The sequence below is a fragment of the Cervus canadensis genome, chromosome 28, assembly GCF_019320065.1.
Source record: "Cervus canadensis isolate Bull #8, Minnesota chromosome 28, ASM1932006v1, whole genome shotgun sequence".
In the NCBI taxonomy this organism is placed as follows: Eukaryota; Metazoa; Chordata; class Mammalia; order Artiodactyla; family Cervidae; genus Cervus; species Cervus canadensis.
In genome coordinates this window covers 40,387,901-40,400,130 of record NC_057413.1, presented here as the reverse complement: position 1 = coordinate 40,400,130, position 12,230 = coordinate 40,387,901, and the positions used below count along the sequence as shown (strand labels likewise).

At 44.6% G+C, this 12,230-nt stretch overlaps 1 protein-coding gene across 3 annotated transcripts in view; it reads right to left on the bottom strand.

Annotated features, from left to right (window-relative positions):
- The window catches only part of UHRF1BP1 (UHRF1 binding protein 1), a 73,575-nt gene that overhangs the window by 8,747 nt on the left and 52,598 nt on the right, over positions 1–12,230 (bottom strand). For all 3 annotated transcript variants that reach the window (XM_043449826.1, XM_043449827.1, XM_043449828.1), the window contains 4 exons: positions 10,620–12,076; positions 5,212–5,408; positions 2,319–2,473; positions 2,084–2,234 (listed from right to left, as the gene is read on the bottom strand). In XM_043449826.1, the coding sequence (XP_043305761.1) occupies positions 2,084–2,234; positions 2,319–2,473; positions 5,212–5,408; positions 10,620–12,076 (1,960 nt within the window). The remainder of the gene's footprint in view (positions 1–2,083; positions 2,235–2,318; positions 2,474–5,211; positions 5,409–10,619; positions 12,077–12,230) is intronic.

Below are 12,230 nucleotides of genomic sequence, written 5' to 3'. Positions count from 1 at the left end.
CAGAAGTATTATTATCTTCCCATTTTACAGATGAAAGAACTAAGGCACAGAGAGTAACTTGCCAAAGTAACAAAACTTGTGGACTTCCCTGGTGGTCCAGTGGTTCAGAGTCTGCCTGCCAAGGAAGGGGACACAGGTTCGATCCCTGTGCTGGGAAGATTCCACATGCCACAGGGCAGCAAGATCCTCGCACCACAACTACTGGAGCCCATGTTCTAGAGCCTGTGCTCTGCAACAACAGAAGCCACTGCAGTAAGAAGCCCACACACTGCAACTAGAGAAAGCCCACATGCAGCAATGAAGACCCAGTGTAGCCAAAAATAAATAAATAATTTTTTAAAAACCAACAAAGTAACACAATTTGCAAGTAGCAAGGTAGGAGCTGCATGCAAGCTGCCTGACTGCAAAGACCATGGGCTTGGCCACTGTGCTCTAATGCCTCTCATGGTGGAAGGGACAGTAAGGACCAATTAAAAAGCTCGTCTTGCTTAGAATCAGAGGCAGTGGGCTAACGGCCAAGGTGAAGCTAAAACAGAGGACCCTCGGGAGTTCCCTGGAGGTCTAGTGGTTAGGTCTCGATTCTTTCACTGCTAGGACCCAGGTTCATCCCCTGGATGAGGAATTGAGATCTTACAAGCCCTACAGTGCAGCCAAAAACAAATAAACAAACAGTAGACCCTCAACTCTGCTAAATTTGATCATCTCTTCCTTTCTCCAAGTCTTGGTCCTCTCATCTTTCTCTCAGGAAGCCAAGCAGGATCTATGCTAATTTACTCGAAACTGCATGAAGAATAACCTCAGGTGCAGCCAAAGCTATGAAACAACTTACAAACCTATAAAACTGTAAATTGGTACAACTATTCTGGAGAAAAAAAATGGGCATTATCCAGCAAAATCAAAGCTATACCTACCCTAATGACCTAGCAATTATTTCCTCAGGAATATAAACCTGGAGAAACTCTCCAACATACATAACAGGAGAAATATACAAGGATGGGCATGTGAAAACAATCCTATTTGAAACAGCAAAAAAACCTGGAAATAAACATATCTGTTCAGAATAGAATGAAGAAATAAACAGAGTAAAGAATACATGAGAGATTTTGGGGGTGATGGTGATGGTTGCAGAGCTCTGTAAGCTTACTAATATTTATGAAAGTACACACAAAGAGTGAATTTCTTAGTATGCATATTATACCTCGTTAAAGCAGTTTTTTAAAGTCATACATTTCTACAATAGAATATTATTAAGTAGTGAAAATGAATGAATTATAGCTAACTCAACAACCTAGAAGGATTTGAAGAATATCATAGTACTTGAAAGGTGAAAATCACAAAAGAATATAAACGATAATTCCACTTAGAAAAACTTGAAAGCCTGCACAGCTAAATAATACATTGATTAAAAAAAAAAAATGCAGAAGAATTGTAAAGCAAGAAAATGAAAAATACAAATTCAGGATAGTGATCGATCCCCTATAATAGGTGAGAGGCAAGAGGAAGGTGCTGGAGAGGGGCTCCCAGGGCTCAAACTTAATGGTACTATTCTATTTATTAAACTAGGTAGTGGGTACATACATTCATTGTATTGTGATTATTTTAGACCTTATATATATATTTTGACAAGCATTCTACTTTACAAGCATATCTACTCAATATTTTAAAATATAATTTTTAAAAAACGAAGCATGTAGTTTAAGTCCAGATATTTTCTGCCATCCTTTAAAGTATAAATGATAATTTACATCAAAGGACTGAATCAGAAGCTCCCTGATCAGATACAGCTTGATGCTAGCAGCCCACAAAGACGTGGACACCGTCCTCCCATATGAGGCTAAGGAGCACCTGAGAGGTGAGGATGGAGACTAGCCTACCGAGCACAAAGCCTCAGTGAGGGCTCTGGGAGGCTCCTTGTGAGAAGGAGGCTTCATTAGACCTCTTCCTCCCTCTGATGGCTGCTGGAGAGAAGCACCAAGGACGTGGCACTAGGCTGGCTGCCCCTGGAGCACAGGACAGTCCGACTGTCCTCCTCCCCACCCCAGCGCAAATCCCACCAGCTCTCCCGGGATCCCACCATCCTCACCTGGGCACTGTCCGTGCAGGAACTGCCAGAGTCCCACAGTGCCCGGCTGCTGAAGGGTCAGCTTCTCTGCTTGCAGGGCCACAGTCAGGTCCTCACCACGTACCTCAATCCCCAGAGACACCTCATTCACCTTCAGGACCAGAACTGAGACCTGTAACGGGAGATTCGCTTAGCTGAGTCCCAAGCTGCCAGCTGAGAGCCCACCCTCTGCAGAGAAGAAAGCAGAAGAGCTGACCAGCTGAAGACTGAGGGCTTCCCCACTGGGTGAGACCGAACTGGTGGCCTCCGGTGACCCCTGGCCGTAACTGTCCACAACAGGGCTCCCTTGAGCACCAGCACTGTCCACAGCATTGGGAAGAGATCCCGGTGGAAGAGATTCTGGACCAGACTCTGCAAAAGAAAGATAACAAGACTTGGAGAGTCAAAAAATTCTACTCAAATCCAATCTCTAGTGACAACTATAAAAACGAAAAATTTGTGACATTCATGAGAAAACTGGAAATTTCAAGACTAACTGGATATTTAATGAATTTAGGGAATTATTGTTAATTTTTTAAAGTGTGACAATGGTATTTGGTCATGTTGAAAAAAGTCTGTAAATGGAAGCAACACAAGTGTCTATGGACTGAAGAACAGTTAAACAAAATATGGTACAAATGAAAAATAAATACTAGCCTTAAAAAGGAAGGAAATTCTGACATATGCTACATACAACATAAATGAACCACAGGGACATCATGTTAAATGAAATAAGCCAGTCATGTATCTAAAGTGGTCAAATTCATACGGACAGAAAGTAGAATGGTGGTTGCTAGGGTCTGGTGGAAGAGGGAATGAGGAGTTATTGTTTAATGGGTACAGACTTTCAGTTTTGCAAGATATAAAGGTTCTAGAGATAGACAGTGGGTGACGGTTGTACAATAATCTGAAGGTACTTAATGCCACTAAATCATAGTTAAAAATAGTTACGATGGTAAATTTTATGTTATGTACATTTTAGCATAATTTTAAAAACTTTTAATTTGGTTAAAAATCTGTATTTTCTAGAGATGTGTAATGAAAATATTTATATATTTATGGATAAAATGATATGGTTGGGATTTCCTTCACATTAATATGGGAAGAAGGGAAGACGGCAGAAGAATAAATGAAATAAGAATTGCCATGACATCTGGTCCCATCACTTCATGGCAAATAGATGAGGAAACAGTGGAAACTGTGGCAGACTTTACTTTTTTGGGCTCAAAAATCACTGCAGGTGGTGACTGCAGCTGTGAAATTAAAAGATGCTTGCTCCTTGGAAGAAAAGTTATGACCAACCTGGACAGCATATTAAAAAGCAGAGACATTACTCTGCCAACAAAGGTCCATCTAGTCAAAGCTATGGTTTTTCCAGTAGTCATGTATAGATGTGAGAGTTATAAAGAAAGCCGAATGCCAAAGAATTGATGCTTTTGAACTGTGGTGTTGGAGAAGACTCTTGAGAGTCCCTTGGACTGCAAGGAGATCCAACCAGTCCATCCTAAAGGAGATCAGTCCTGGGTGTTCATTGGAAGGACTGATGCTGAAGCTGAAACTCCAATACTTTGGCCACCTGATGTGAAGAGCTGACTCATTTGAAAAGACCCTGATGCTGGGAAAGATTGAGGGCAGGAGGAGAAGGGGACAACAGAGGATGAGATGGTTGGATGGCATCATTGACTCGATGGACATGGGTTTGGGTGGACTCCAGGACTTGGTGGTGGACAGGGAGGCCTGGCATGCGGGGATCGCAAAGAGTCAGACACGACTGAGCGACTGAACTGAACTGAGGCATAACTTCATGACCATGAAATTAAAAGACACTTGCTCCTTGAAAGAAAAGCTATGTAGACAGCTTATTAAAAAGCAGAAACACTACTCTACCAACAAAGTTCCGTCTAGTCAAAGCTATGGTGTATCCATTAGTCATGTATGGATGTGAGAGTTGGACTTTAAAGAAAGTTGAGTGCCAAAGAATTGATGCTTTTGAACTGTGGTGTTGGAGAAGACTCTTGAGAGTCCCATGGTCTGCAAGGTGATCCAACCAGTCCATCCTAAAGGAGATCAGTCCTGAATGTTCATTGGAAGGACTGATGCTAAAGCTGAAACTCTAAAACTTGGTCACCTGATGTGAAGAACTGACTCATTTGAAAAGACCCTGATGCTGGGAAAGATTGAAGGTGGGAGGAAAAGGGGATGACAGAGGATGAGATGGCTAGATGGCATCATGATGTAATGGACATGAGTTTAAGCAAGGTCCGGGAGTTGTTGATGGACAGGCAGGCCTAGCGTGCTACAGTTCATGGGGTCGCAAAGAGTTGGACACGACTGAGTGATTGGACTGGATTGATATTCTCTTTTTATTTTATTTTCATTTAGATACTCTTAAGTGACGATTTTAGGCTTCCCTGGTTACTCAGTGGTAAAGAATCCACCTGCAATGCAGGAGCCACAAGAGACGCGAGTTCGATCCTTGAGTAGGGAAGATCCCCTGGAGGAGGGCATGGCAACCCACTCCAGTATTCTTGCCTAGAGAATCCCATGGACAGAGAGCCTGGCAGGCTACAGTCCATACGGTTGCAAAGAGTCGGACACAACTGAAGCAACTTAGCATGCACACAAGGGACGATTTTAAAAGTCTTCATTTCGATAAGCTGAAAGAACTAGTCTAACTCCTAGTGGGGTTTAATCTAACTCCTGAAAGTTACTCATTTTACTATAGACAAAAAGCTTCTAGTTATTTTCCAACAATGAAATACACAGTTAAGCAAAAGATAGGCAACACACACACACACACACACACACACACACCCCGTTGATAGGGCCACATAATTAACCCCACTGCCACCGCTCCAGGCTGTAAGACTAGTGCTCTCTTCTTTGAGCGTTGTTCTGTGATAAGGGTCAAGTACCTATCCATAACCTAGAAGACGTGAGGATAAATTCAGAGTCACAAATCCACTAAAATTTCACTCTTCTTTGGTTTTGATTAAGAAAATATCTGCTTTATCAAAGCTCAGCTCGTTCTGCATCCTGCCGGTCTCAGTACAGACATCAGAAGAACCCTCTTGAGGCTCTCCAACTCTGCCTGGCTCGCTTCCACCTACCAGACTCCAAGAGCATCACAAAGCTCTCACTGCCGTCACTGTCCACCGAAATCCGGTCTTCAGGGCCGCTGTTATCCAACGAGACGCCATCAAATGACTGCTGGGATACTGTCCTCTTCATGGAGAAAAATCGGAGTCGGGCAGCACCTCCACTTACAGGGGCTGCCACCCCTTCATCTACCTTGGCCACAGGCTCCCTGTATGAAAAACAAAAACAGAAACCATGAATGTGGCTTAGGAGGCACGTTGTTTCATTCCCTTGCAATACCCATCCTTTTCAGCCCAGACAGTTATTGTAAGCATAAACTTTGATGTCAACTATTACCTTCTGTAGAAGGGGGGTCATACCATTTTTCAACTGCTGGGCCTTTCTGAACCCTCCTATTCCAGCATTTCAAACTGCACAGGCAGTTCTCCATTGTCAAATGTCAAGGTTATTCAGGATTATCCTATGTATAGCAGAGACCTACTACCTACAGCCTTGGTGTTTATGAGTTGTACCCAAAGTCATTCCTCAAGCATTTACTGAATAACTTCTGCATACAAAGCACCATACAAGACGCAGGGCAGTGGTGGGCAGTGATGAATAAGACACCCCCTGTCCTCAAAGAAAGTGTATTCTATCAGGAGAGGGGACTAAACACAAGTAACATTAAATGGTAGTAAGTCACACCCTGTAAGAGGGACAGGGGTACAAGCCAAAGGCTAGACAACACCAAAAAAGGGAAAGGATAAAGAGAAGGGCATCAAGAATGGCTCTGAGGAAAGACATGATGTGTGAGGTGGTCCTTGAAGGACTGTGAAGCAGACAGCACAGAGGCCCTTCTGTGGGGAAGAAACAGCCTGAACAAAGCTGTGACACCAGAAAGCAAAATGCACCTTGGAGACCAGCAAGCAGCTCAGCTCAGCTGGGGCATGGGCTTTGCTGGGGGAATGCAACAGAAGATAAAGTTAAAAGGTTTCCTTAAAGAAACTTGTAAAGACCTTTTGAGTACACCCTCCTGTGTTATAGGTGAAGAAACTGACTCAGTTTCAGCTAAAAGAATTAAGTAGAACCCAAGTCTCCTAACTTCTTGCTAAGTGCTTTTTTTCACTTAACCACATGATCATAGGAAACCAGCCAGATCATAGGAAACCCTGGATAAAAGACAATGCATGAAAGTGCTCTGAAAACTGTGACGTGTTGGAGGCAGATGAGAAATCTCGGTACTGCCCACTCAATATTGCTATGACGCTAAAACTGCTCTAGAAAACAGTCTATTTTTCAAAAAAAAAACAATAATGTGTCATATGGATATGTCAAAATAATTGATAATGCCACACTAAGAAGGTCAAACTCAACTCAGAATAAAGAAAAAGCCAGAAAGGTTTAGAATAGGGAAATAATAGGATTATACCTGTGTTTTAGGAAGTTTGACCTTCCTTTTTTTTTTTTTTTTTTTTTGACCTGCCTTTTTCAAATAAGCTAGAGACAGAAAGACATCCAACAAGGAAATCAACTAGTAGTTTACTAAAATACTCCACCTGTGGGAGCAGACAGGAAAAACTGATGTGAGACTCCCTAGAGCCCTGTACAGTGTCACCCTCTTAGGAGCATTAGGGGAATTCCTCTAAAGGGGAATTCATTAAAAAGTAACTTCTCAGGCTTCATCTCAGACCTCCTAGAAGAGGAACTCTGGGGGTAGGGCTCAGCAGTCTGTGTTTTAACAAGCTTCCAGATGATTCTAAAGTATGCCTAAGTTTAAAAGTATGGTCAGAACCTGACAAATGCCTGGAAGAGGCAGAGCTTGAATGAGCAGGAGAATGAGGAAAGAAAAAAACAGCTGGTCTGGGATAAGGAATTTAGTTTTACATATGTGAGGTTTAAGGCACCCCTGGAGATCCATGTGGAACTATGTACAGTAGATAGTTTTAAAGGAACAGCAGGGGAGGGAAGGAAGTCAGGACTGAAAACAAGGACTCCTGCAGAAGTGAGGCAATGGACAAAATAACCAAGAGAAAAAGTACAGCTGACCCTTGAACAGCACAGGTTTGAACTGCACAGGTCCACTTATATGTAATCTTTTCTCAATAGTACATAATATAGTACTACAGGGCTTCCCAGGTGGCTCAGTGGTAAAGAATCCACCTGCAATGCAGGAGACGCAGGTTCAATCCCTGAGTCAGGAAGATGCCCTGGAGAAGGAGATCGCAACCCACTCCAGTATACTTGCCTGGGAAATCCCATGGACAAAGGAGCCTGGCGGGCTATAGTCCATGGGATCGCAAAGAGTTGGGCATGATTTAGCGACTGAACATGCACACATAGTACATGATCTACAGTTAGTTGAATCCATGGATGTGTTGAAACCACAGATATGCCGGCATCATTTTATAGGTAAGGCCAACTATAAGTTACCTGCAGATTTTCAACTGCACAGAGATTCAGTGCCCCTAACTCCTATATTGTTCAAAGTTAACAAAATGTTTTCAAAAATGCAGAATGATCTAAATCTGAAAGTTTGGCAAATTCATCAAGAACCTTAAAATGTTTGTAGTGTGTGACCCAATAATTCCACTTCCCAGGTTTTATTCTAAAGATTTAGATATGAATAAAGAGTCATGTTCACAAAAATAAGAACATTTAACACAGCATTGGTTTCACCTGAGAAAAAAGTAGAACCAGACTAAATGACTCCCCTCAGTCTAGACTGTGAATTGGATGAATAAATTATGATACATCTATTTGCAAGAATGTAATAGAGCAATTTGCCAAAGAATTGACGCTTTTGAACTGTGGTGTTGGAGAAGACTCTTGAGAGTCCCTTGGACTGCAAGGAGATCAAACCAGTCCATCCTAAAGGAGATCAGTCCTGAATATTCATGGGAAGGACTAATGTTGAAACTGAAGCTCCAATACTCTGGTCACCTGATGAGAACTGACTCACTGGAAAAGACCCTGATGCTGGGAAAGATTGAAGGCAGGAGGAGAAGGGGACGACAGAGGATGAGATGGTTGGATAGCATCACCGACTCGATGGACATGAGTTTGACAAGCTCCAGGAGTTGGTGAAGGACAGGGAAGCCTGGCGTGCTGCAGTGCATGGGGTCACAAAGAGTCGGACACAAGTGAGCAACTGAACAACAACAAAAATAGAGCAATTAAAAATTACATATTCAAATACTTCATGAATGGGAATCTATTCATAATTAAACAAAGTGAATAAAACTGGAAATTTTCTATATTCTATAGAAATAACATAATCCTATTTTAAAAATGTGTGTACTTCATATGTGTAAACACGTACAAGCATTCACATGGATACACAAATATATGTATAAAATCTGGAAGATCCAAAAGTCAATAAGGGCTATCTCTGGATAGTGTCAGGCTTTCCAGGTGGTGCCAATGGTAAAGAACCTGCCTGCCAATTCAGAAGACATAAGAGACATGGTATCGATTCCTGGGTTGGGAAGATCCCCTGACGGAGGGCATGCTAACCCACTCCAGTATTCTTGCCTGGAGAATTCCATGGACAGAGGAGCCTGGTGGGTTGCAATCCAGCGGGTCGCAAAGAGTCGGACACGGCTGCAGCAACTGAGCATGCCACGCATGCACGGGATAGTGTCATTACAGTGACTTTTATGTTTTCTTCTTTATTATTTTCTACATTGTCGACAAAATGAACACAAATTATTTTGATAATTTTTCGGTGGGGTGGGTGCCATGCCACGTGGCATGCAGGATCTTAGTTCCCCAGCCACAGACTGAACCCAGGCCCTTTATGGTGGAAACATGGAGTCTTAATCACTGGACTGCCAGGGAAGACCCCATTTTTATAATTTAAAAAATAAAATGATGATAAAAGTGATCAGAATATGGATAGCCTAGTGCTGTGGAACAGTTACATTTACAGGATGAAAGGAAGAGAGCAGCCAAGGAAAAAGATGACTACTTCAGAGACGTGTGAGTGACTGCGCAGTTACAAATGCCCCGGATGGACGGACTGGCAGGGCTGACTGCGCAGGGGGCCCTGGGGAAAGGGGCCTGAGCAAAGGCCACGGGCCTGGGCGGGGGAAGCGGTGCTGGAGCTTGAACGAGTCTGTGTTACGCACCTTTCTTTTCCCCCTCACCTCTCTGTCCCCACCCCTCACTCGTCTCCGTTTGGAAGAGGCAGCACACTTGGTGACTGGGGGCTCAGGCTCTCAGTCCTCACCCTAACACTCACAAGCGGTATGACCTCGAGCAAGTTTCTTACCTCTCTGAGCCTGTTTCCTCATCTGTAAAGTGGGGAGTGATATTAGTTCCTTCCTTATAGGGTTCCTATAATAATTCATTGGGTTAATATTGTAATATTTAGGACAGTTTCTGACACATAGAAAGCAGTCAATAAATGTTGCCTAGTATTATTATATAACTTATCGTTTAAGCTTTCCTTTTCTTTCCTCCTAGGCTACCTTGGCCAAGCAGATAGTAGCCCACTTGCAGGCTTTGCTTTGAGACCGATTTAAGAAAATCCTCTTAAACAAAAGCTCTAAATCCATTGATCTTCTCAGCAAAGATTTTCCATAGTTCTCATTACCTTTTCTGAAAGCACAGACACTCGTGGAAGAAATCTATACCTTCCCTCCCTTCTGATTGCACATTTCTGTTTTCTGCTTACTCCCTACTATAGCCCCAATGCCTAACACAGGGCCTCGTGCAGAGTAAGGGATCAGAAAATATTTGTTACATGAATGGATGAAATCCTCCCTTCTTTATTACCCTGGCAGACATTGATAGGTGTACCAGAAAGAGCAAATCCAAAGCTCCCGCTTTTCAATGTATAAAAGACAGGATCCATGGGCTCTGGTCTCTGAAGCCTCCATTTCCTCAGCTATGAATTGGGCTACAAACATCTGCAGTGAACTCCTCAGGCTGTTGTGGGATTACGTCAAATAAAACATTACACGAGGGCCCACAGAAAAGAATAAAATATCATACTGGCATTATTATTCTGATACAGTGTATCTGTATCAATAATAGGGAATCAGTGAAAGAGATAACTTGATGCTATGAAGCAATAAATGTTGACTTGAAAATTGCCCAAGACCAGACTAAGATACATGGAGGCATGTGAAAATTCATGGGATTCTGTTATTTTACTATAATTCTGGGTTCTCCCCCATCACAGGATTAGATGTAGTCCTGAAAAGAAAATCTCTGACTGAAATACCTATTATCCTCTAAATACCTGAAAGTTCTTCTGCTGCTCTCCAGACAGCTCTGAAAACTAAAGCCTTTGCCACATTAACTAGCCCATTTTACACACACTCCTGGACTACAAGCACTTCCCAGTCTACAAGCGTGCGTGGCAGGAGGCCCGAGCCCCGTGGCCACAGCTCGAAGGCAAAGATGAGGCAACTGAGGGAGGCAGAGAACCACTCACTTGGCCGGCGGCAGAGACAGCATCTTGTGCACGGTGGAGGTCATTCGGTCTCTGCCCAGGCTGAAGGCATCCTTGGTCAGGGACATAGCTTCCTTGGTGAGGTCCACGGTGGCATGCAGTGCCTCCTTGGTGGCATCCTTGGTCATGTGAATAGCACTGGATAATTCTCCCTCTATATTCTTCAAGGGGATGAGCTCGCCCTGACCATTCACAGCAGAATCCCTGCTCCCTGGGGCCTTCAACTCAGCTGGTGAGTCAGATGCTTGGGCTCTGCTCAGTCTCTTGGCCTGTAAGGAATCAACTGCCTCGTGGCCCTTCCCTGCCTCCTGCTGGGCAAGAGAACCTGCATCCTGTACTTCTCTGTTGTTGTGGAGAGGCAATGGCCTGTCCTGGGATGCATCCAGATGTTCAATGCCACCGTCTTCCAGAACCTTCTTGGGGCTTGCTGGGCCTTGTTCTGAGGAGGCGTCAGACTTCAGCTCCCGGTCCTCTGAAGCAGAGAGCTCTGAATCTATGAGGCTGGTGGTATCTGAACCCTCAGAGTCAGCCTCATCAGCCCCAGGGGGAGGATGCATAAGCAGAGCCACCTCCGCGCTGGGGAAGAGGATGCCAATGCAGGCCGTCTGGTTCTGCAGGGGAGCCCCCATCATGGCCTCTGTATCCTTAGTCAGCTGCTCCTGAAGACCCTGCAGCACCTCCTTCAGGCGAAGGAGAGCCAGGTACTGGTAGTGGTCGAGCCGCAGGCGGACATGCGCAGGGGAGTGCACAAGCATGTGCACGCCCGCCGTGTCCTCCAGCTCCATCAGAGGCCCTTTGCTGTCCACACTGCCGCTGCCTTCTTTCAGGATCTCCATGACTTCCGGAAGGCCTGACAGGCTTTTCAAATCATGCTCAGTCTTTGACCTCTGATGGGACACAGTGTCAGGGGCAAGGGCCTCAGAATGGACAGGACTGCCAAAGCTGGCGGATGGTTTCAGCCTCCCTTCTGTGGCCATACGGAGCTTCCGTGCCTGCATTTGTTGCCAGCGGAGGGGTAGGCAGGCCCAAATGGACAAGGGGAAGGCGGCCACAAAGTTCAGGGTGCGGCCTTTGAAGTTCTCTGTTCCCTCAAAGTCCAAGGAGATCTGGGTGAAGTGGATGGACCAGAGGTCCTGGGAAGCCTTAAGCCTCTGAGGGGGGAGGACACTAGACTGTGGGAGGCAGGAATCTATCTGGAAGGCGTGATCTATAAAAAACATGTGCAGAAGGCTGAAGCCACCTGGTACCTTGGGAAACTGAACATAACTGGAATGAAAGAACTCAGTAGCAGCAAAACCCCGGAAGAGACTCTGGAGGTCTGGACGGCTACAGTGTGGAGCGTGACGGGTATTGGTGGCAGTCATGCCTGAGGCACACAGGACAAGGGACTGGGGACGATGCACCACAGCCCGCTCTCTCTTCTCCAGCGGGAAGCTCACCTTCAGAGAGAAAATGAGACCCAGTTCAGAATGGCCAGCTGAGCATCTCTGCAACCCACCATTAATACATGCGTGACAGACCACTTGGGTTGTGAAACTGCTTTCCTTCTATCCAATGGGCAGTGCAGAACCTTGAATTACAGTCATGGTAGAA